A 21,555-nucleotide genomic window follows, 5' to 3' on the forward strand; every position below is an offset into this window, starting at 1 on the left:
TCTGAAAAAACCTACACTCCGATGTCAACAACTACAGACCAGTATCCCTTCTTTCTTTTCTCTCCAAAACTCTTGAACGTGCCGTCCTTGGCCAGCTCTCCCGCTATCTCTCTCAGAATGACCTTCTTGATCCAAATCAGTCAGGTTTCAAGACTAGTCATTCAACTGAGACTGCTCTTCTCTGTATCACGGAGGCGCTCCGCACTGCTAAAGCTAACTCTCTCTCCTCTGCTCTCATCCTTCTAGACCTATCGGCTGCCTTCGATACTGTGAACCATCAGATCCTCCTCTCCACCCTCTCCGAGTTGGGCATCTCCGGCGCGGCCCACGCTTGGATTGCGTCCTACCTGACAGGTCGCTCCTACCAGGTGGCGTGGCGAGAATCTGTCTCCTCGCCACGCGCTCTCACCACTGGTGTCCCCCAGGGCTCTGTTCTAGGCCCTCTCCTATTCTCGCTATACACCAAGTCACTTGGCTCTGTCATAACCTCACATGGTCTCTCCTATCATTGCTATGCAGACGACACACAATTAATCTTCTCCTTTCCCCCTTCTGATGACCAGGTGGCGAATCGCATCTCTGCATGTCTGGCAGACATATCAGTGTGGATGACGGATCACCACCTCAAGCTGAACCTCGGCAAGACGGAGCTGCTCTTCCTCCCGGGGAAGGACTGCCCGTTCCATGATCTCGCCATCACGGTTGACAACTCCATTGTGTCCTCCTCCCAGAGCGCTAAGAACCTTGGCGTGATCCTGGACAACACCCTGTCGTTCTCAGCCAACATCATGGCGGTGGCCCGTTCCTGTAGGTTCATGCTCTACAACATCCGCAGAGTACGACCCTGCCTCACACAGGAAGCGGCGCAGGTCCTAATCCAGGCACTTGTCATCTCCCGTCTGGATTACTGCAACTCGCTGTTGGCTGGGCTCCCTGCCTGTGCCATTAAACCCCTACAACTCATCCAGAACGCCGCAGCCCGTCTGGTGTTCAACCTTCTCAAGTTCTCTCACGTCACCCCCGCTCCTCCGCTCTCTCCACTGGCTTCCAGTTGAAGCTCGCATCCGCTACAAGACCATGGTGCTTGCCTACGGAGCTGTGAGGGGAACGGCACCGCAGTACCTCCAGGCTCTGATCAGGCCCTACACCCAAGCAAGGGCACTGCGTTCATCCACCTCTGGCCTGCTCGCCTCCCTACCACTGAGGAAGTACAGTTCCCGCTCAGCCCAGTCAAAACTGTTCGCTGCTCTGGCCCCCCAATGGTGGAACAAACTCCCTCACGACGCCAGGACAGCGGAGTCAATCACCACCTTCCGGAGACACCTGAAACCCCACCTCTTCAAGGAATACCTAGGATAGGATAAGTAATCCTTCCCACCCCCCCCTTAATGATTTAGATGCACTATTGTAAAGTGGCTGTTCCACTGGATGTCAGAAGGTGAATTCACCAATTTGTAAGTCGCTCTGGATAAGAGCGTCTGCTAAATGACTTAAATGTAATGTAAATGTTAAGGTCAGGATTCAATCTAATCAAAGCAGTTACACATCCGATCCCCAAAACGAGCAATGTGTTTTTTCAGCTAACCAGGCTACTGCAGATTGGATTTAATCCTGGCCTTGTCCTTGTAAAACATTCTCTCAAAAGGAACGAGTCTGTTTCCTATGCATTGGCGATCCTGTCCACTAATCCTGATCAGGTAAGGTCCTGGGGTGAGCAGAATCATAAACTTGCCTGACACTCCTGCAATTCCGTTTCCAGGCATAAGTGGTCACTTAGGGCCTATGATTCCCCCCAGAAAAGGAACTCAGCCTGGTCTTGACTTATTGAGAGTAAGAATAGAAGAATATACCAGCTGCAATTTAAAAATGTGTTGTGCAACAGCAGTTTCTCTTATGTCAGTCACTCAATTAACTATGTCAGCTAACAGTGTTTAGATTGGTAGCTAGTCTAGCCAGCGATCTAAACTTGGCCAAATACCGAGGGCACATGCACAGGGTCTCTGACCTCCAAGGGGGCCCCATTTGATTTTTTTAAAGTCATTTCAATGTGTAGAATTACAGGAAATTAGCTTTATAACTGCAAAAATATCTCCACCCCATGGCAAAATTTGTAAAATGTGTTAATGTTTATGTTTTTTCTCTGCCCCAAAACTTCTGAGGTTCAATGTAGCCGTTTTTATGTCAATATCAAATACTTTCTGGGTAACATTTAAGGCCCTTTTTGTGTGTCATTTAGCAGACACTTATCCAGAGCGACTTACAGTAGTGAGTGCATACAATTTCATACCTTTTCTACATCCCCATAGTCAGATGAACTCGTGGATACTAGCACATGCTAGCAGATACAACTGACTTCATACGGGATGCAGAGACATACAGATGGTATCCAGTTCATCTAACTCTGGGGAAAGAGATAAAGGACTTCATTGCTAAAATACAGAAGTATACCTTTAAGTACCTGTGATTATTTTTGACAATTTTAATTGAAAACAAACAAAAATAGTTTCTTAGTAAGAGTAATTTCTAAGGCAAAAAACTTTACTAGCACTGTCTGGGAGTGGACAACTAAAAATGTTATTGGCAGAGAGGTTTGGAACTCTTTCTTATTGGTCTATTAACTAATTTACCACATGATGATGTTACCATGGAAGGCCAAAACGTCCTCCCACCAAAACTGTCCAAAATCCCAAACAGCTACTACACTAAAAGGGCATTATCATCATGTTCACAGTATTATTCCAACCTCATACTGTGGAAATATATAGAACACAGGAAAATCATGTTTAAAAAAAACTCTCTCTGCCGCGAAGATGGGGCCCACTAAAATGTTTTGTCGCGAGGTGGGGGGCCCCACAACCACATCTGGTTTAGGGCCTCAAAGGCTAGAGCCGGCCCTGCACTCTGGGTAGGCAGAGTTTATAGCTTTTGAAACCAGTCAATTGGCCCCAAGGTGAAAACTCTGCCAACATGGCGCGGGTGTGAGCTAAATCAAGAGCACTGGGTGGAATTCTACAAAGCATACAACAGTGAATCAGTATGTGGTTCCTATATTTCTAACTGTAATGCATTCACAGCTCACAATTCAAAGCATGTGGAGGCATGTCTCCTGACTTCCTTTGTAAATACACAATATCTTACCAGCCCAAAAAAACTGCATTTACATGGGTACATAAAGTTTCCTTGTAATGTAATCAGTTTTTCCTTACCATGACCAACTCCCAAACTCCTAGTCATAACATTACAAATCATCATAGTCCCACCCTACACATAAAGCACATTACATAAATATTTTACTATAGAGTTCACAACCACAGCGTTCATTTGATCCTATTGGCTCTGTTCCTGTGTAACTGAACTCAATATTTTGTGTGTGTGTGTGTTCGTTCATGTGTGTAGCTACATTGGAATACACATCTGATTGTCTGAGTAGAGCAACATAATATGATTGGCTGAACATTGAATGACAAATGGGCAGAAGTGCGTGTGTGTAGAGGGTCTGAGCCCCAGCCTTGACCCATGCAGCGTGCACAGGCCTTTAAAGCAGGGGAAGGCTACGGTACCACCATCTCTCACACTGAGTGACCAGCTAGTTCAGTTCAGCATTCAGCCAATAAGGAAAACAACATTCATGTTCAGTAGCAGCAGCTGTGTCCATCTGATCTGGCATCTCTACTTCCCTGCCTTCTTTCTATCTCTCCTCTGGCAGTCATCCTCCTTTCCTCTCCTCACGACTTCTTTCCTTTCTCCAGGGAGCTATGGATCTTGTTCAGGGTCTTTTTGATGCGCAGGGCTGTGAGGCGAGCCGAGGGGTTCTGGTACCAACACTCCTTCATCAGTTTCACCAGGGCAGACAGGGTCTAGAGAGAGAGAGGGTGGGAGAGAGAGAGAGAGAGAGAGGAACAGAGAAAGAGGAGAGGGGGAGAGATGGAGAGGGTCATTGTAAGTTGATATACAAGAAGACAGGGTTTGAAACACAGAAACCTGAGAACAGATTACCTTCATTTAGTGTTACCGTTAAGGTCATGCTACCAGTGGGTGTGGTCATTTAACGGTAAAGTAGTGGTCATACTCACAGGGTCGGAGAACCAGCGGTTGGGGATGAACGGTCGTTGTTGTTCCACACACACTACCTTCCTCATGTCCTCAAAGCTGGGGTCGTTAGGCACCTGGTCATAGAACGGAGGCTTGTACTCCTCCACAATACCTGATCACAGGGGTAAGAGGTCATCTAGTGTTAGGGTCAAGGGTTGCATGGGCTAGGTGAAGGAAAGGGGACGAGGAGAAGAAGCCACTTGATGCCAGAGGTTCCTGAACTATTTAAGGTTTATAAAAACATTATTAGTCGTCACCGTTGCTGTAGGTTCTACTAGCGATCTCCCACAGCACCAGACCGAAGGCCCAGATGTCCACTCTCTTATAGGCATCAAAACAGTCTGTCTGGATGGACTCATCCAACACCTCAGGAGCCATGTAGCGCTTGGTGCCCACCTTGGGGTTGTTTCCTACATCCAGCTGGTTGTCTGACTGGGAGTGGGTTACCGCCAGGCCTGTTGGGAACAGGGTGAGAGGAGAGAAACTGGTCAGTACTGGCACAAAATGGCTACTCTGTGTGACTGTGAGTGCCATGTTTTTTTTCTTATATGGCTCTGCGTCTATCAATCTCTGACTGGATTTAGGTACCGAAGCTAATTAGTAGCATGTGAAGACAGACACTCAGACACACACACTACTGACCCAGATCAGCTATACAACAGCGTAGCTCCTTGGTCACCAGTATATTCTTGCTCTTCAGGTCTCGGTGAGCGATGGCCGGCTTCCCCTCAGTGCCGAAGATCTCCGTGTGCAGGTGCACCAAACCGCACGCCACTGACGTCGCCATCGCTAGGCCCTCCCCCGTCTCCACGGGAACCCTCTGGAGGTAGTCGTAGAGCGAGCCGTTGTCATGGTAATGTGTGATAAGCCAGAGCTGGGTGCTGGAGTTCCGAGACGTCATATCTGACGCCATGAAGCCTGGAGGGAAACGGAGAGGTCAAATATCTTAACGAATATATATTATTTTATTATTACCATCAGGGTGCTGCTCAGTACGTAATGGTCTTACAGGGCATTTGGAAAGTATTCAGATGCCTTGACCTTTCCCACATTTTGTTACGTTACAGCCTGATTCTAAATTGGATTATCCTATTTTTCCCCCCTCAATCTGCCCACATCAACCTGTTTTCGCTTTGTCATTATGGGGTAAGACATTTGTGCAAATGTATTAATAAAGAGAATTATATACAGACGTATTCAGACCCTTTGCTATGAGACTCGAAATGGAGTTGAAGTGTATCCTGTTTCCATTGATCATCCTTGAGATGTTTCTACAACTTTATTGGAGTCCACCTGTGGTAAATTCAATTGACTGGACATGATTTGGAAAGGCACACACGTCTGTCTATATAAGGTCCAACAGTTGACAGTGCATGTCAGAGCAAAAACTAAGCCATGAGGTTGAAGGAATTGTCTGTAGAGCTCTGAGACAGGATTGTGTCGAGGCACGGAAAAGAAAAATCTCTGCAGTGGCTTCCATCATTCTTAAATGGAATAAGTTTGGAACCACCAAGACTCTTCCTAGAGCTGGATGCTCTAGGAAGCAATCGGGGGAGAAGGGCCTTGGTCAGGGAAGTGACCAAGAACCCGATGGTCACCCTGACAGAGCTCCAGAGTTCCTCTGTGGAAATGGGAGAATCTTCCAGAAGGTCAACCATCTCTGCAGCACTTCACCAATCAGGCCTTTTATGGTAGAGTGGCCAGATGGAAGCCACTCCTCAGTGAAAGGCACATGACAGCCCACTTGGAGTTTGCCAAAAGGCACCTGAAGGACTCTGACCATGAGAAACAAGATAATCTGGTCTGATGAAACCAAGATTGAACTCTTTGACCTGAATGCCAAGCGTCACGTCTGGAGGAAACCTGGCACCATCCTTACGGTGAAGCATGGTGGTGGCAGCATCATGCTGTGGGGATGTTTTTCAGTGGCGGAGACTAGTCAGGATTGAGGGAAAGATGAACGGAGCAAAGTACAGTGATCCTTGATGAAAACCTGCTCAGGACCTTAGACTGGGGGGCGAAGGTTCCCCTTCCAACAGGACAAGGACCCTAAGCACACAGCCAAGACAACATAGGAATGGCTTCGGAACAAGTCTCTGAATGTCCTTGAGTGGCCCAGCCAGAGCCCGGACTTGAACCTGATCTAACATCTCTGGAGAGACCTGAAAATAGCTGTGCAGCGACGCTCTCCATCCAACCTAACAGAGCTTGAGAGGATCTGTAGAGGAGAATGTGAGAAACTACCTAAATACAGGTGTGCCAAGCTTGTAGCATCATACCCAAGAAGACTCGAGGCTGTAATCGCTGCCAAAGGTGCACCAACAAAATACTGAGTAAAGGGCCTGAAAACTGATGTAAACGTGATATTTCATATTTTTTCAACAAACCCGCTTTTGCTTCGTCATTATGGGGTATTGTGTGTAGATTGAGGGGAAAAAACGATTTGATCCATTTTAGAATTAGGCTGTTAAGTAACAATGTGGAAAAGGTCAAGGGGTCTGAATACTTTCCGAAGGCATTGTATATGATAACACCACCGCTCTTACATTATTTGAGGAGAACCTTGACCATCATTAAATATTATTTGAATATTACCATTTCATATCATAACATTGTTCAATATGCTGTTGTGTGCTTGTGTCCAATATAGCGTGTGGGAGCTGGATGTGGGTTAGAGAGAGAGATGGACTCCTACTCACCCAGTATGTTCTCGTGTCTCAGAAGCACTGTGTTGTAGATCTCAGTCTCTCTGAACCACGACCTCTCGTCTCGGGAGGAGAAGATTTTCACAGCCACGTTCTCCCCCTGCCACTGACCCCTCCAGACCTCTCCATAACGCCCCTTACCTAAAGACAAGGGGAGAGAGACCTCATTTGTTACAACACCCCTGTTTACATTTGTATTATATGTGTTTGTCTGTTATATGTGTTGTGATTCTATGGACCTACACACTCCTTCAGGCTGAACTAATTGTTGCCTTTCCACGTACCTATTTTATTTTATTTTTTTATTTCACCTTTATTTAACCAGGTAGGCTAGTTGAGAACAAGTTCTCATTTGCAACTGCGACCTGGCCAAGATAAAGCATAGCAGTGTGAACAGACAACACAGAGTTACACATGGAGTAAACAATTAACAAGTCAATAACACAGTAGAAAAAAAGGGGAGTCTATATACAATGTGTGCAAAAGGCATGAGGAGGTAGGCGAATAATTACAATATTGCAGATTAACACTGGAGTGATAAATGATCATGTACAGGTAGAGATATTGGTGTGCAAAAGAGCAGAAAAGTAAATAAATAAAAACTGTGGGGATGAGGTAGGTGAAAATGGGTGGGCTATTTACCAATAGATTATGTACAGCTGCAGCGATCGGTTAGCTGCTCAGATAGCTGATGTTTGAAGTTGGTGAGGGAGATAAAAGTCTCCAACTTCAGCGATTTTTGCAATTCGTTCCAGTCACAGGCAGCAGAGTACTGGAACGAAAGGCGGCCGAATGAGGTGTTGGCTTTAGGGATGATCAGTGAGATACACCTGCTGGAGCGCGTGCTACCTACACACTCCTTCAGGCTGAACTAATTGTTGCTTTTCTACGTACCTACACACGCCATCAGGCTGAACTAATTGTTGCGTTTCTACGTACCTACACACGCCATCAGGCTGAACTAATTGTTACGTTTCTACGTACCTACACACGCCATCAGGCTGAACTAATTGTTGCGTTTCTACGTACCTACACACGCCATCAGGCTGAACTAATTGTTGCGTTTCTACGTACCTACACACGCCATCAGGCTGAACTAATTGTTGCGTTTCTACGTACCTACACACGCCATCAGGCTGAACTAATTGTTGCGTTTCTACGTACCTACACACGCCATCAGGCTGAACTAATTGTTGCGTTTCTACGTACCTACACACGCCATCAGGCTGAACTAATTGTTGCGTTTCTACACACCTACACACTCCATCAGGCTGATCTGTCTGGCCACAGTTCTCTGGACCAGGAAGGGCAGGCCTGAACCACTGCCTGACGTACAGGAGTGGTCCAACAGCTCCTATAGAGAGAAGTGGGAGAGACAGAGGTCATCAGGGTCATCTCTATAAAATACATGCAAACAAACTCATCAAGTCTTTTCTTCTTACAGCCAGAGTGCCGTCCCGAATATTAGAGGTGATGAGTCCGTCAATCGCATCCTGTTCTGGGTCAAACTCCTGTAGTCGCTGTAGCCTGCCGTGGTGCAGCCTCCTGCAGCCCAACACAGATAGGACTGACAGGAGGGTTAGGATCACTACTGGACCCAATACAAACAGGGCCAGAGTCTCCACACGATACCTCACAGGCTCTTCTTCTGGAGCTGGAGGGAGAGAAAGGCGGAGGAGAGAGAGAGAAAATGTCACATCACTATAACTGGACCCAGCATGCCATGAAACAAGCCAAAGTCTTTGCTTTTCTTAAAGTAGTTTAAGGGGTGCAGTCCCCGCCTGTAGTGAGGAGGGGCAGTAGTGAGCTGGCGGTAGTATTGCGGTTGCACATGAAGCTGGAGCAGCAGAGCAGGGCATGGCTGAGGGAGGAGGCCGTAGAACAGATCAAACGGGTCTTCTCTGATCCCTGCAGGCAGCCCCGTGTTACTACGGCCCCATGGCTACTGACCGCCACCGACGAGTAGCACTGAGAGCCCTCGCACTGGGGGGAGTTGAGGCAGCCGCTGCCCTCACACACGCACAGCAACTGGCCATCTAATAGAGAGAGAGAAGAAGGGGAGAGAGTTAACACACATACAAAACAAATGGCCATATGAGAGAGAATGGTAGATATACTTCATGTCTACCTTCGGCCAATGTCTGCAGGGTCTGTAGCAGCAGGAACAGAAAGACACAACGACCCATTTGGTTCACTGCACTGTAGGGGAGAGGGAGACGGTCAGCTCTCAGAACAGGGCTGGTCACAGTCATTTTATTTCCTCTCTTTAAGGGACACAATGTCTTTTGTCTCAATTGATCGATCCTCTGCAGCGTGTGTGAGTGAATTAAACTGGGCTGCAACTCGCAATGTTGACAGGGAAAAATACACAGCCACACTATGTTGTTGTCTTAGGTCTCTTTTGGTAGTGTTGTGGTGTCTCTCTTGTCGTGATGTGTGTTTGGTCCTATATTTTTATTCCCAGCCCCCATCCCCGCAGGAGGCCTTTTGTCTTTTGGTAGGCCATCATTGTAAATAAGAATTTGTTCTTAACGGACTTGCCTAGTTAAATAAAGGGTAAATAAAACATTCAAATTGTTTACAAAATAGCATAATATAAAAGGACAGAATGTAAGACCAACATCAGAGCATGGATTGGGTCAATTTAATTTCTATTTAGAGGAATTGAAACTGAATTGAAATTGCTACTCACTCTCTGAATAGACTGAATTGCATTGGAACTGACCAAAACCCTGGTCAGATATGGGCTTACTACTAGCAGATCTTACTTGTAGCGGTCCAGTTGGGATGCCAGTCTGGCCTCTACAAATCTCCGGAAGGGACAGGAGAGAAGCACAAACAGTAGCAGGATTCAGTTAGACACATTCTCATATCAGGTAGCCATCATACATGCATTACTGCTTATTTTATAGACAAGTTTCTCAACTGCACAATGTACAGTTGTGGCCAAAAGTTTTGAGAACGACACAAATATTACATTTTCAAAGTCTGCTGCCTCAGTTTGTATGATGGCAATTTGCATATACTCCAGAATGTTATGAAGAGTGATCAGATGAATTGCAATTAATTGCAAAGTCCCTTTTTCCATGCGAATGAACTGAATCCCCCAAAAACATTTCCACTGCATTTCAGCCCTGCCACAAAAGGACCAGCTGACATCATGTCAGTGATTCTCTCGTTAACACAGGTGTCAGTGTTGATGAGGACAAGGTTGAGGATCACTCTGTCATGCTGATTGAGTTCGAATAACAGACTGGAAGCTTCAAAAGGACGGTGGTGCTTGGAATCATTGTTCATCCTCTGTCAGCCATGGTTACCTGCAAGCAAACACGTGCCGTCATCATTGCTTTGCACAAAAAGGGCTTCACAGGAAAGGATATTGCTGCCAGTAAGATTGCACCTAAATCAACCATTTATCGGATCATCAAGAACTTCAAGGAGAGCGGTTCAATTGTTGTGAAGAAAGCTTCAGGGCACCCAAGAAAATCCAGCAAGCGCCAGGACCATCTCCTAAAGTTTATTCAGCTGCGGGATCGTGGCACCACCAGTACAGATCTTGCTCAGGAATGCAACAGGCAGGTGTGAGTGCATCTGCACGCACAGTGAGGCGAAGACTTTTGGAGGATGGTCTGGTGTCAAGAAGGGCCACTTCTCTCCAGGAACACCATCAGGGACAGGCTGATATTCTGCAAAGGGTACAGGGATTGGACTGCTGAGGACTGATGAATCCCCTTTCTGATTGTTTGGGGCATTCGGGAAAAAAGCTTGTCCGGAGAAGACAAGGTGAGCGCTAGCATCAGTCCTGTGTCATGCCAACAGTAAAGCATCCTGAGACCATTCATGTGTGGGGTTGCTTCTCAGCCAAGGTAGTGGGCTCACTCAAAATTTTGCCTAAGTACACAGCCATGAATAAAGAATGGTACTAATACGTGCTCAGAAAGCAACTTCCCCCAACCATCCAGGAACAGTTTGGTGACGAACAATGCATTTTCCAGCACGATGGAGCACCTTACCATTAGGCAAAAGTGATAACTAAGTGGCTCGGGGAACAAAACATTAATATTTTTGGTCCATGGCCAGGAAACTCCCCAGACCTTAATCCCATTGAGAACTTGTGGTCAATCCTCAAGAGGCGGATGGACAAACAAAACCCCACAAATTCTGACAAACTCCAAGCATTGATTATGCAAGAATGGGCTATCATCAGTCAGGGTGTGGCCCAGAAGTTCATTGATAGCATGCCAGGGCAGATTGCAGAGGTCTTGAAAAAGAAGGGTCAACACTGCAAATATTGACTCTTTGCATCATCTTCATGTAATTGTCAATAAAAGCCTTTGACACTTATGAAATGCTTGTAATTATACTTCAGTATTCCATAGTAACATCTGACAAAAATATCTAAAGACACTGAAGCAGCAACCTTTGTGGAAATTAATATTTGTGTCATTCTCAAAACTTTTGGCCACGACTGTACAACACATTAATGATGTGATGTACATCAGTCTAGGAAGTACAAAACCAACACTGTAGTAAAGTTACTGGTTTGACTCTTTCAGTCAACCATAAAACACATATAGCTAGTTAGACAATAACGTTAGCAACCTAGTGAAAATGTTCTAGATAGCTAGTTGGCTAGACATGATTTGTGTCATGCCCTGGAAGGTTTAGCGAAAGCTAACTGGCAAGCAATCTCTCTACACACGTCTGTTCTCCTCGGCCAACTAGCTAGCTACTGTTCGCTAACGCAGGCAGACAACTTGGCTAGCCAACTGGCTATACCATGGCATTGTTGAATACTCCTTTCTGATTGGCTTGAAGGGCATTCTAGTGCGTGCATTATGTAAGGGATAATCAACGAGTTCTATGGAAAATAATGAACGGTGAAGGTGTGTTCCACAACGCGCTAGAGGAGTGAACTGACCTCCCACAGAGTTGCATTATTTTTTAGAGAATGTATAGAGCCCCGTGTTCATTATCTCTTTCATACCATGGCTATAATTTAACACATTTGCTGCTATAAATGTGTTTGACATCCAGTAGCTAGCTAGTTTACTAGATAGCTACAGTAGTTGACTTGGTAACCAGACTTGCTAGTTTAGCTAACCAAACCATTAGTCCTGGCTTGCTATTTTGAAAATCTAATTCAGCAATGAGAATAATGTTTTCAATTAAACTTTTGCTTTCAAAAGCAGCTCGAACATCTAAGAATGAACTAAAAGCCATCGAATTCTACCATGCTGCTTTACTGTGCGTTATTTAAAGCAATAAGGTCTGAGGGGTTGTGGTATATGTCCAATATACCACAGCTAAGGGCTGTTCTTACGCACGACACAACGCAGAGTGCCTGGATACAGACCTTAGCCGCTGTATATTGAGTATATACAACAAACCCCCAAGGTGTCTTATTGCTATTATAAACTGGTTAACGCAATTAGAGCAGTAAAAATAAATTTGTCATATCCGTGGTATACGGTCTGATAAACCACGGCTGTCAGCCAATCAGTGTTCAGAGCTCAAACCACCCAGTTTATAAAGGGCATTATAACCTGGGTGGTTTGAGCCCTGAATGCTGATTGGCTGACAGACTGATATACCACGGCTATGACAAAATATTTGTTTTTACTGCTCTAATTACGTTGTTAACCAGTTTATAATAGCACGAAGGCGGAGGTTTATGGCCAATATACCACGGCTAAGAACAGCCCTTAGCAGTGGTATATTGGCCATATACCACACACCCTCAAGCCGTATTGTTAAATTTTACCATGGCATTGTTGAATACTCTTGAAGCTCATTCTAGAGCGTGCATTATTTCAACTGGATGTTTAACACATTCCTTGCGGCAAACGTGTTCAATTATAACCATGGTATGAAAGGGATAATCAACTCGGGGCTCAATGAGTTCTCTGGAAAATAATGCAACTCCATGGAAGGTTAGTTCCACACCTTCCACGTCATTCATTATTGAAATTGAGCCCAGGTGCATCCTGTTTCCATTGATCATTCTTCTTCGAGATGCTTCTACAACTTAATTGGAGTTCACCTGTGTTAAATTAAACTGATTGGACAGGAGTTGGAAAGGCACACCAGTCTATATAAGGTCCCACAGTTGACAGAGCAAAAACCAAGCCATGAGATAGAAGGAATTGTCTGTAGAGTTCCAAGACAAGATTGTGTCAAGACACAGATCTGGGGAAGGGTACCAAAACATTTCTGCAGCATTGAAGGTCCCAAGAACACAATGGCCACCATCATTCTTAAATGGAAGAAGTTTGGAACCACCAATACTCTTCATAGAGCTGGCCTTACTGAGCAATCGGGGTAGAAGGTCCTTGGTCAGGGAGGTGACCAAGAACCCGATGGTCACTCTGACAGAGCTCCGGAGTTCCTCTGTGGAGATAGGAGAACCTTCCAGAAGGTCAACCATCTCTAGAGCACTTCACCAATCAGGCCTTTATGGTAGAGATGGAAGCCACTCCTCAGTAAAAAAAGGCACATGACAGCCTGCTTGGAGTTTGCCAAAAGGCACCTAATGGGAAATAAGATTCTCTTGTCTGATGAAACCAAAATGTACCTCTTTGGCCTGAATGTGAAGCGTCACAGCTGGAGGAAATCTGGCACCATCCCTACGGTGAAGCTTGGTGGTGGCAGCATCATGCTGTGGGGATGTTTTTCAGCAGATTGAGGGAAAGCTGAACATAGCAAAGTACAGAGATACTTAATGAAAACCTGCTCAGAACCTCAGACGGGGGAAAAGGTTCACCTTCCAACAGGACAACAACCATAAGTACACAGCCAAGACAATGTGGCTTCGGGACAAGTCTCTGAATATCCTTGAGCGGCCAAGCCAGAGCCTGGGCTTGAAACCTATCTAACATCTCTGGAGAGACCTGAAAATAGCTGTGAGGCGACGCTCCCCATCCAACCTGACAGAGCTTGAGAGGATCAGCAGAGAAGAATGTGAGAAACTCCCGAAATACGGGTGTGCCAAGCGTCATACCTAAGACTCGAGGCTGTAATCACTGCCAAAGGTGCTTCTACAAAGTACTGAGTCTGAATACTTATGTAAATGTGATAGTTCAGTATGTATTATCTATACATTTGCAAAAATCTAAAATCCAGTTTTTCCTTTGGCTTCGTCATTATTGAGTGTAGATTGAGGGGGAGGTAAAATTTTAATCAATTTTGAATGAGGTTGTAACGTAACAAAATGTGGAAAAGTATACTTTCTGAATGCACTGTATTATTGTATCAACTTCTAGTTAGCCAACGTTTACTTACGGGTTTATTAGTTTGCAATTCACTAAAAGCTGTTGTAAATTTGAGCTACGCTAACATTGAACCAGTTTACTTGTTCTAGCTCAGCTTCGTTAGAATGCCCTTAGCTGGCTAGTAACAGCTAGCTCCCCAAAAGCTTGCGAAATGGTGCTTACCTGGGCTTAATTAACTGATTTAGGTAGTGCTACTCCAAATTAGCGTGCCAGTTAATTCAGTTGCTTTTTACTGTAAAAAAGGCTGAACGAATCGACCACCACCCACAGGCTTCTTGTTGGTTCGTGCAGTTCTAGCGCAACAAAATGACGTCACAACGTTCCCATTATAATGCATTGTGGGTATCCCAGTCCGCCAAACTCATTCTTTCTCAGCTTTCGTGGTCCCTTGACCTCGTCCTTCCCCTTCTGTGTTTACAGAAGGCAGATATGAAACACTCTGGATCAGTGGAGAAGCAGTATGGCGTAACCTTCCCTTTTGCCTGGAATGCTTGAACCTTCACCATAATGCTTAGATCCAGCCTACATGGATGAGATCTGACAATGGTCAATCATGCCTATCATAAACTCTGGGATGAAGTTCCCCCTAGGTACAGATCTAGGATCAGCGTCCCCTCCCCGATCATAATCATTAGTTGGAATAATGCAAAACTCACCCAAGAACATATTTTAAGGGCAACACCCTACTCCCATATCACAAGTCTAGGGGTGTTACCCTCTGTCCAACGGCTAAACTCCAAACCTGACCTCCCCTCATCGCCTACGACTGCAATGCACTACCCTCCCTTCCCAGGAGGAGAGTGGAGGGGTCAGAGAGAGTGACATCACTCAAAGGGTCACAGTGCAGGGAGAGCGGGCCAAATGACTTGCGCTTCAGAGACAACCAACGAACAGATGACCACCTCACCTGACATATGGACTGAGATGCAGCTGAGAGACATAGTGCACAACCTGGGAACCATTGTGGTGGAGCAGAGCGAGAAGCTAAGGAACATGGAGGTCAGAGCGACAGCCAGTGAGGCAAAGGAGCAGAGAAACAGTGACCGATCTTAGGGTGGCGCTGATGGTCACCAAGAATAAAGTGGAGAAAGAGAATGCAGGTCATTTAAGCTTATTATTTATTGCTTTACAGTCAAGAGTCAACTAAAGTTACATTTGATTGTCAGTGAGAGTGGAAATAATGAACATTCAACATTCTGGCTGGACATTTATTTCAGTTTAGATTGTAAGGCACTTCTGTACTTAGGCCTTATTACGCCAAGAGGCACATAAGGCCTCCACGATGTCCCACCATATTTCCTGTCCTGGGATTCAGACCCCTCTTTCCACAAGCAAGGTCAACATTAACTGTTTTTCATATTTCTATCATTCTAGACCTGACAGCTGGATTGAGTGGCAGTAAGATATCAGCCTTTCGGGACAGAGAGACAGCTAGTGAGGCTGATAATGCAGGTAATAAGTGAGAGCGATTTACTGGTTGTTTAAAAAGGGACAGTTCACCTAAATGACAGAAATACTTGAATATGTACTTGTAATAATTCTATGGAATATGTGGTGTCTTGCAGGTATGTTTACATAATGTATATTATAAGTGCTACTGTGCTTAACCTTACTGTTCATAGGAAGTGCATTATACATACGAGTAGTCATGACTTTTTAATGATTGTTCAGCCCTGGAGACCAGACTGAGTGCTAGTGAGCGCCAGGTGGAGGAGCTGAAGAGGGCAACTGCAGGTAAAACAGATGATTGCCTTGATAACGCGTCAAACATACACATGTCTAGCAAAACATTAGCTTGTCACGCTGAGAGCCACAGTTATGTCTTCGATCTTAGAAGGGTGACGTCACAGTTCAGTTTAAACTCTACAAAACACACACACACACACAATTGAAAATGTAACAGTTGATTCGCCTGCTCCGTTCAGTTTTGAATCTATCCAAACACCACAAAGCTTCTCCACTCTCGCCCAGTTTGGCTGTATTCAGCTCCCCCCTACTCCCAGATAGTTCACATCTGCCACAGTAGAGGAGTTCTGTCATGTGGTGATATCACTCTCCCTGAGATCTCACTCAAAGCTCCAACCATTATCATTATGCTGTTTTACTCTGCAACACTGATTCATACATAGACGCTTATTAACGTTTAATTATTTGCCAGAGGGTGTAATGCAGCTTTCACTGCGGACTTGAGAATACTAGAAGTGCAGTATGTCATTCAATCTGTATGTTATCTTTCCTGTGTTCGCAGACAGGCCAAAGGTGGCCTTCTCTGCTGGTTTGACTGATTCAGGAACTGTTGGACCCTTTGATGCTGAAACCACACTGGTAAACACTCAAATCTGCGCAAGGTCTTCAACCCAGCTACAGGCAATCTACTTTTACTGATCTCTGGCCTGATTTCAAACCAACACTGTCCCTTTTTGAAAGCCCCTTGAAAATGTGATATGTATTTGTTGCTCTTTAGTCTTGCGTGGCCATCCTTCCAAACCCTCCTTCATAGGCCTGGGCTTCTGAGGCCAGTTGCTCTTATGGCTGTTAGGCTAGGAGGTTAAGTAGCCTGGTACTTACTGTAGCTACAAAGTTATAACTTTTCTTGTTTAGCTATTGGGCGTCAATGGCATTCTGTTGATTTGTGTGATTTTGTTGCATGCCAAATGAGAACATGCGAAACAGAAAGTGTTGATTCCTCTTTACTCTCCTCTGATGCAGGTGTCTTCACAGCACCAGTGAGATGACTCTACTACATTAGCTTCACTGCCATGAGTGTCCAGACCTCGTTTTACTTTTATGCATGCATAAGAATGGACAGAAAATCATGTATAGTCAGGGATATAATGCTGGCGGTTATGAGACACTGTCTGATGGGGTCCGTCAAGAGCTGGAGGAGGGAGACGTGGTGTACATGCACATCCCTGCAAGCAACCGGCTCCATGATAACTCAAATAATCACATCTTCAGTGGCTTCCTGCTCTTCACTGTGTGAAAACATAATGAATGGTCTCTAGTGAAGAGTGTATGTCAGGGCCTTTTGGAGTCAAAATGGCTCCCGTATAAATAAATGCATCAATAAAAGCAGAATGTTGTATTATTTATGTTTTGCAGTCTGTATGACATCCTAATTTAATGTGTTAATTAGTTCAATATGACAGTAGCACAGTGTTTCTGGTTGGTGGGAAGAAGGGGAAGAAGGTTTGGGATGGATGATTAGGTTACATTATAGAGTCATGACATAGTCTGTCCACAAGTTCCAAATGTACCTATCATTAACACCAAGTAAAACACAAACTCGAAGTCTGAACAGAGAACTCTTAATTTACACTGTACCTCAATACCATACTCCTTATAGTTTTATTAGACCTGTGACCTGTTTTATTTTCATCTGGGGGGAAAGAAACAAGTGCAACTCTGCCCCCTGAGATAGTTGCCAATGAAATCACCCATATAACTAAATTGGTTACCGGCAATGTTACTATCCATCTGATCGTGTTGGTATCTGGCTGTTTATCAGTATGGATCCAAGGACATACAGTAGGGAGTTCTAGAGAGAAAGTCTTTACTTCTTGGTAGTGGCCTTAGAAGGACTACTGTGCCCTCCGGTATCAAACATACCCTTGTAAAACTGACCATCCTACCAATCCTCGACTTTGGCGATGTCATTTACAAAATAGCCTCCAATACCCTACTCAACAAATTGGATGCAGTCTATCACAGTGCAATCCGTTTTGTCACCCAAGCCCCATATACTACCCACCATTGCGACCTGTACGCTCTCGTTGGCTGGCCCTCGCTTCATACTCGTCGCCAAACCCACTGGCTCCATGTCATCTACAAGACCCTGCTAGGTAAAGTCCCACCTTATCTCAGCTCGCTGGTCACCATAGCATCTCCCACCTGTAGCACACGCAGATGTTTTTATCCAAAGCAACTCCAGCAGGTATATCTCTCTAGTCACCCCCAAAACCAATTCTTTCTTTGGCCGCCTCTCCTTCCAGTTCTCTGCTGCCAATGACTGGAACGAACTACAAAAAGCACTGAAACTGGAAACACTTATCTCCCTCACTAGCTTTAAGCACCAACTGTCAGAGCAGCTCACAGATTACTGCACCTGTACATAGTCCACCTATATTTTAGCCCAAACAACTACCTCTTTCCCTACTGTATTTTATTTATTTATTTTGCTCCTTTGCACCCCATTATTTTTATTTCTACTTTGCACATTCTTCCATTGCAAATCTACCATTCCAGTGTTTTACTTGCTATATTGTATTTACTTTGCCACCATGGCCTTTTTTGCCTTTACCTCCCTTATCTCACCTCATTTGCTCACATCGTATATAGACTTGTTTATACTGTATTATTGACTGTATGTTTGTTTTACTCCATGTGTAAGTCTGTGTTGTTGTATGTGTCGAACTGCTTTGCTTTATCTTGGCCAGATCACAATTGTAAATGAGAACTTGTTCTCAACTTGCCTACCTGGTTAAATAAAGGTTAAATAAATAAATAAATAAATAAAAATCTGGACAGACGGCAACACTTTTTGTTGCTTTATTAGAAAGCAATTTCATTGGATAAATAATCAAAGTCAAATAAAGGTCTTTGGACACAGATGCCTTGATCAGCTTTTATCACACTGCTTTTCAATATATGTTTTTACTTCAGTCTCCTCTTCAGTAATTTAATACATGCACGCTTGATCGGTACAATAACTTGGGCAGACAACTTTGCACTCTTTCTCCCTAATTAACGCCTACGCTATAATAACACAGAATATGACATTTAGCAGATGTTTTTATCCAAAGCAACTTACAGTAGTGCATGGATACATTTTCTTATGGGTGGCCCCAGCGGGAACCTACCCACAATTGTGACATTGTAAGGGCCTAATTTAAATAAGTTAGGAGGGCACCGTAGATCTCATCCATGAACACTGCTCTGTGTTTGTCCATGCCCCTTCAGGTCCTATCATCTTAGCATTATCCCCATTATCTGGAGCAGTGTTTTCAACCTGAAATCTGATGACCTTGGCGACTGGCAGACAATGACAACAAGCAGTCTCGTAGCCTCATTGATCGAAATGACCTGCTTTAAGGAAACACCTTCTCAATTGTCTTCTATGTTATCAGTCTTTGGTTTTATTATTGTCTAGACTTCACCTTTGAGAACACGTGCAGCTTGTGTCCCATGTGGTTCACTACGATATGTGTATAAGGAAGGGAACTGAGCTCTGTAGACTATCATATCTGAGATAGCATTGTATCAGAATGAGGGGTGCTGTAGCTCTGCTTGTGTTGCTGTTCTGTCTGTCTGGGGCACAGACTCAGGAGGAGAGTGGAGGGTGTTCTGTCTGTCTGGGGCATGGACTCAGGAGGAGAGTGGAGGGTGTTCTCTCTGTCTGGGGCATGGACTCAGGAGGAGAGTGGAGGGTGTTCTGTCTGTCTGGGGCATGGACTCAGGAGGAGAGTGGAGGGTGTTCTGTCTGGGGCATGGACTCAGGAGGAGACTGGAGGGTGTTCTCTCTGTCTGGGGAATGGACTCAGGAGGAGAGTGGAGGGTGTTCTGTCTGTCTGGGGAATGGACTCAGGAGGAGAGTGGAGGGTGTTCTGTCTGTCTGGGGCATGGACTCAGGAGGAGACTGGAGGGTGTTCTGTCTGTCTGGGGCATGGACTCAGGAGGAGAGTGGAGGGTGTTCTGTCTGTCTGGGGCATGGACTCAGGAGGAGAGTGGAGGGTGTTCTGTCTGTCTAGGGGCAGGGACTCAGGAGGAGAGTGGAGGGGGCAGAGAGAATGACATCACTCAACGGACAGGGGAACAGAATATGGTGAGTGTATTTCAGATAGAGACTCAAAGAACTGAAGCTACAGGCACGACAGGCAAACGCACGACCACACCACCTGATGTCTGGGCTGAGCTGAGAGCGCTGAGAGACATGGTGGTTGAACAGAGAGTGGAGCTGTGGAATTTGGGAGCCAGACTGCAAGCCAGTGAAAGTGAGAATGCAGCTTGTGCAGAAAAGCTTATTCTTGAATTAGCGGGAGAATCAATATGATTAATAAAGTTGAATTGGATTGACTGCCAATGAGAGTGAAAGTGCTAATATGATCATGTGTATCAGTTCACGTTCTACAGTGGGTTGGTCATGTAATGTGTCTCTCTGTTTTAACTGTGAGGTAACCAGTGTTTCTGCTGATATCATTCTAGCATTGGCAGCAAGTGTAACGGATGTGAAACGGCTAGCTTAGTTAGCGGCGCTAAATAGTGTTTCATTCGGTGACGTCACCTGCTCTGAGACCTTGAAGTAGTAGTTCCCCTTTGCTCTGCAAGGGCCGCGGCTTTTGTGGAGCGATGGGTAACGATGCTTCGTTGTTGATGTGTGCAGAGGGTCCCTGGTTCGCACCCGGGTATGGGCGAGGGGACGGTCTAAACTTATACTGTTACACAAGACTGAATGCCAGTGAGAGGAACGTGGAGGAGCTAAATACCAAGAATACTGGCAATGTATTTTATTTAATATGACAGAACATGCCTTTATAGAAAGCAATGAAATACACGTTGAGTACAAATGTAAAGAAAGATGCTGCATGCAGATTTTAGTTGAAATAAAAATCTGTATTTTTTGGGCCCCCACAAATTGGAATAGTGTATATTGTTCCTCATTGTATCATAGAATGAAAATGAAGGGCAAGGAGGAGGAGGTAAAGAGAGGTGAAACATTGTCTGAAAACTTCACTTGTCCCCATGTTGTTCAATTATGGTATTGGAGAATTTCTCTTCACTTTCAAAAAACACCTCATTAGAAACTAAGTAGGTTTAATAAGTAAAGATCTTTTCTAAATCGGAATTTCTGAGTGTTTTCAGTGAATTGTCCTAAATAAGTATACTTTCTCTCCTGTGTTCACAGACGGACCGAAGGTGGCCTTCTATGCGGCTTTGACTGATTCAGGAGCAGTAGGACCCTTCAGTTCTGAAACCAGATCTACACCAAAGTCTTCACCAATATAGGCAATGCCTTACCGCCAACATACAGGTAGCCTACTTTTACTAAACGTACTGCCCAATATCAAACCGACCCCTGGCCTCAACCATTAGGCCCTTTATAGAGGCTTTGACATTAGACTTTTGATCAATATGGACTGCATCCATATCAATTGTGCTATTTTACTTGTATATGTCCATGTTTGCATTAGAGCTTCTTCCCTCCATTAAGCTCAACTGCAGCTTTGACTGACATTTTCCTCATCTTAGCTCATCCCCACTAGCTACAACCAAAAGATCTTGTGGCCACAAATTAAAAGGTTGTTCCCTTCTTTCCCTGTGCTTCAGGTGCCTTCAGTCTACTACTTCAGCTACACTGCCTCTGATCATCGAAATAACTTTTTTTAATTAAATTTTATCAGTCGGATAAACACTCCAAACAGCCTACCCGACCCCTCGGAGGCGTCCGCACGGTCCTAAAGCACACCGTTGCCTCGTTTTGTATCACATTC

The 21,555-nt window shown here is 44.9% G+C and overlaps 1 protein-coding gene and 1 pseudogene across 8 annotated transcripts; one reads left to right on the top strand and one right to left on the bottom strand.

Annotated features, from left to right (window-relative positions):
• Nucleotides 1-1,391: 1,391 nt before the first annotated feature.
• Nucleotides 1,392-14,365, bottom strand: LOC135543428 (activin receptor type-1-like). 8 transcript variants are annotated; one of them, XM_064970681.1, is made up of 12 exons: nucleotides 14,231-14,365; nucleotides 13,372-13,455; nucleotides 9,490-9,599; nucleotides 8,926-8,996; nucleotides 8,579-8,833; nucleotides 8,240-8,451; nucleotides 8,052-8,151; nucleotides 6,792-6,938; nucleotides 4,735-5,010; nucleotides 4,350-4,547; nucleotides 4,074-4,204; nucleotides 1,392-3,857 (listed from the first exon to the last, which is right to left on the bottom strand). In XM_064970681.1, the coding sequence occupies exons 3-12, from the start codon at nucleotides 9,510-9,512 to the stop codon at nucleotides 3,726-3,728; spliced, it is 1,545 nt and encodes a 514-aa protein (XP_064826753.1). In that variant the 5' UTR covers nucleotides 9,513-9,599; nucleotides 13,372-13,455; nucleotides 14,231-14,365; the 3' UTR covers nucleotides 1,392-3,725. The 8 variants fall into 8 exon arrangements, with proteins under 8 accessions (XP_064826753.1, XP_064826754.1, XP_064826748.1 ...); XM_064970682.1 differs by having other exon boundaries at nucleotides 9,566-9,599; nucleotides 13,372-13,489; XM_064970676.1 differs by having other exon boundaries at nucleotides 13,372-13,489.
• A 564-nt stretch (nucleotides 14,366-14,929) lies between these two features.
• LOC135543036 (uncharacterized) lies at nucleotides 14,930-17,051 on the top strand (annotated as a pseudogene).
• The last annotated feature ends 4,504 nt before the right edge of the window (nucleotides 17,052-21,555 follow it).

This window comes from Oncorhynchus masou, chromosome 7, assembly GCF_036934945.1.
Source record: "Oncorhynchus masou masou isolate Uvic2021 chromosome 7, UVic_Omas_1.1, whole genome shotgun sequence".
Lineage (NCBI taxonomy): Eukaryota > Metazoa > Chordata > Actinopteri > Salmoniformes > Salmonidae > Oncorhynchus > Oncorhynchus masou.

What these genes read in the sequence shown, in the direction of transcription:
- LOC135543428 (XM_064970678.1), bottom strand. Translation starts at nt 9,512, where the DNA reads ATGCAATTCAGTCTATTCAGAGA. An exon ending in ACTGCCCCTCCTCACTACAG is followed by an intron (nt 8,452 to 8,578) that starts GCGGGGACTGCA and finishes CTCTCCCTCCAG; the next exon opens with CTCCAGAAGAAGAGCCTGTG. An exon ending in TAGTAGAACCTACAGCAACG is followed by an intron (nt 4,205 to 4,349) that starts GTGACGACTAAT and finishes CCCTGTGATCAG; the next exon opens with GTATTGTGGAGGAGTACAAG.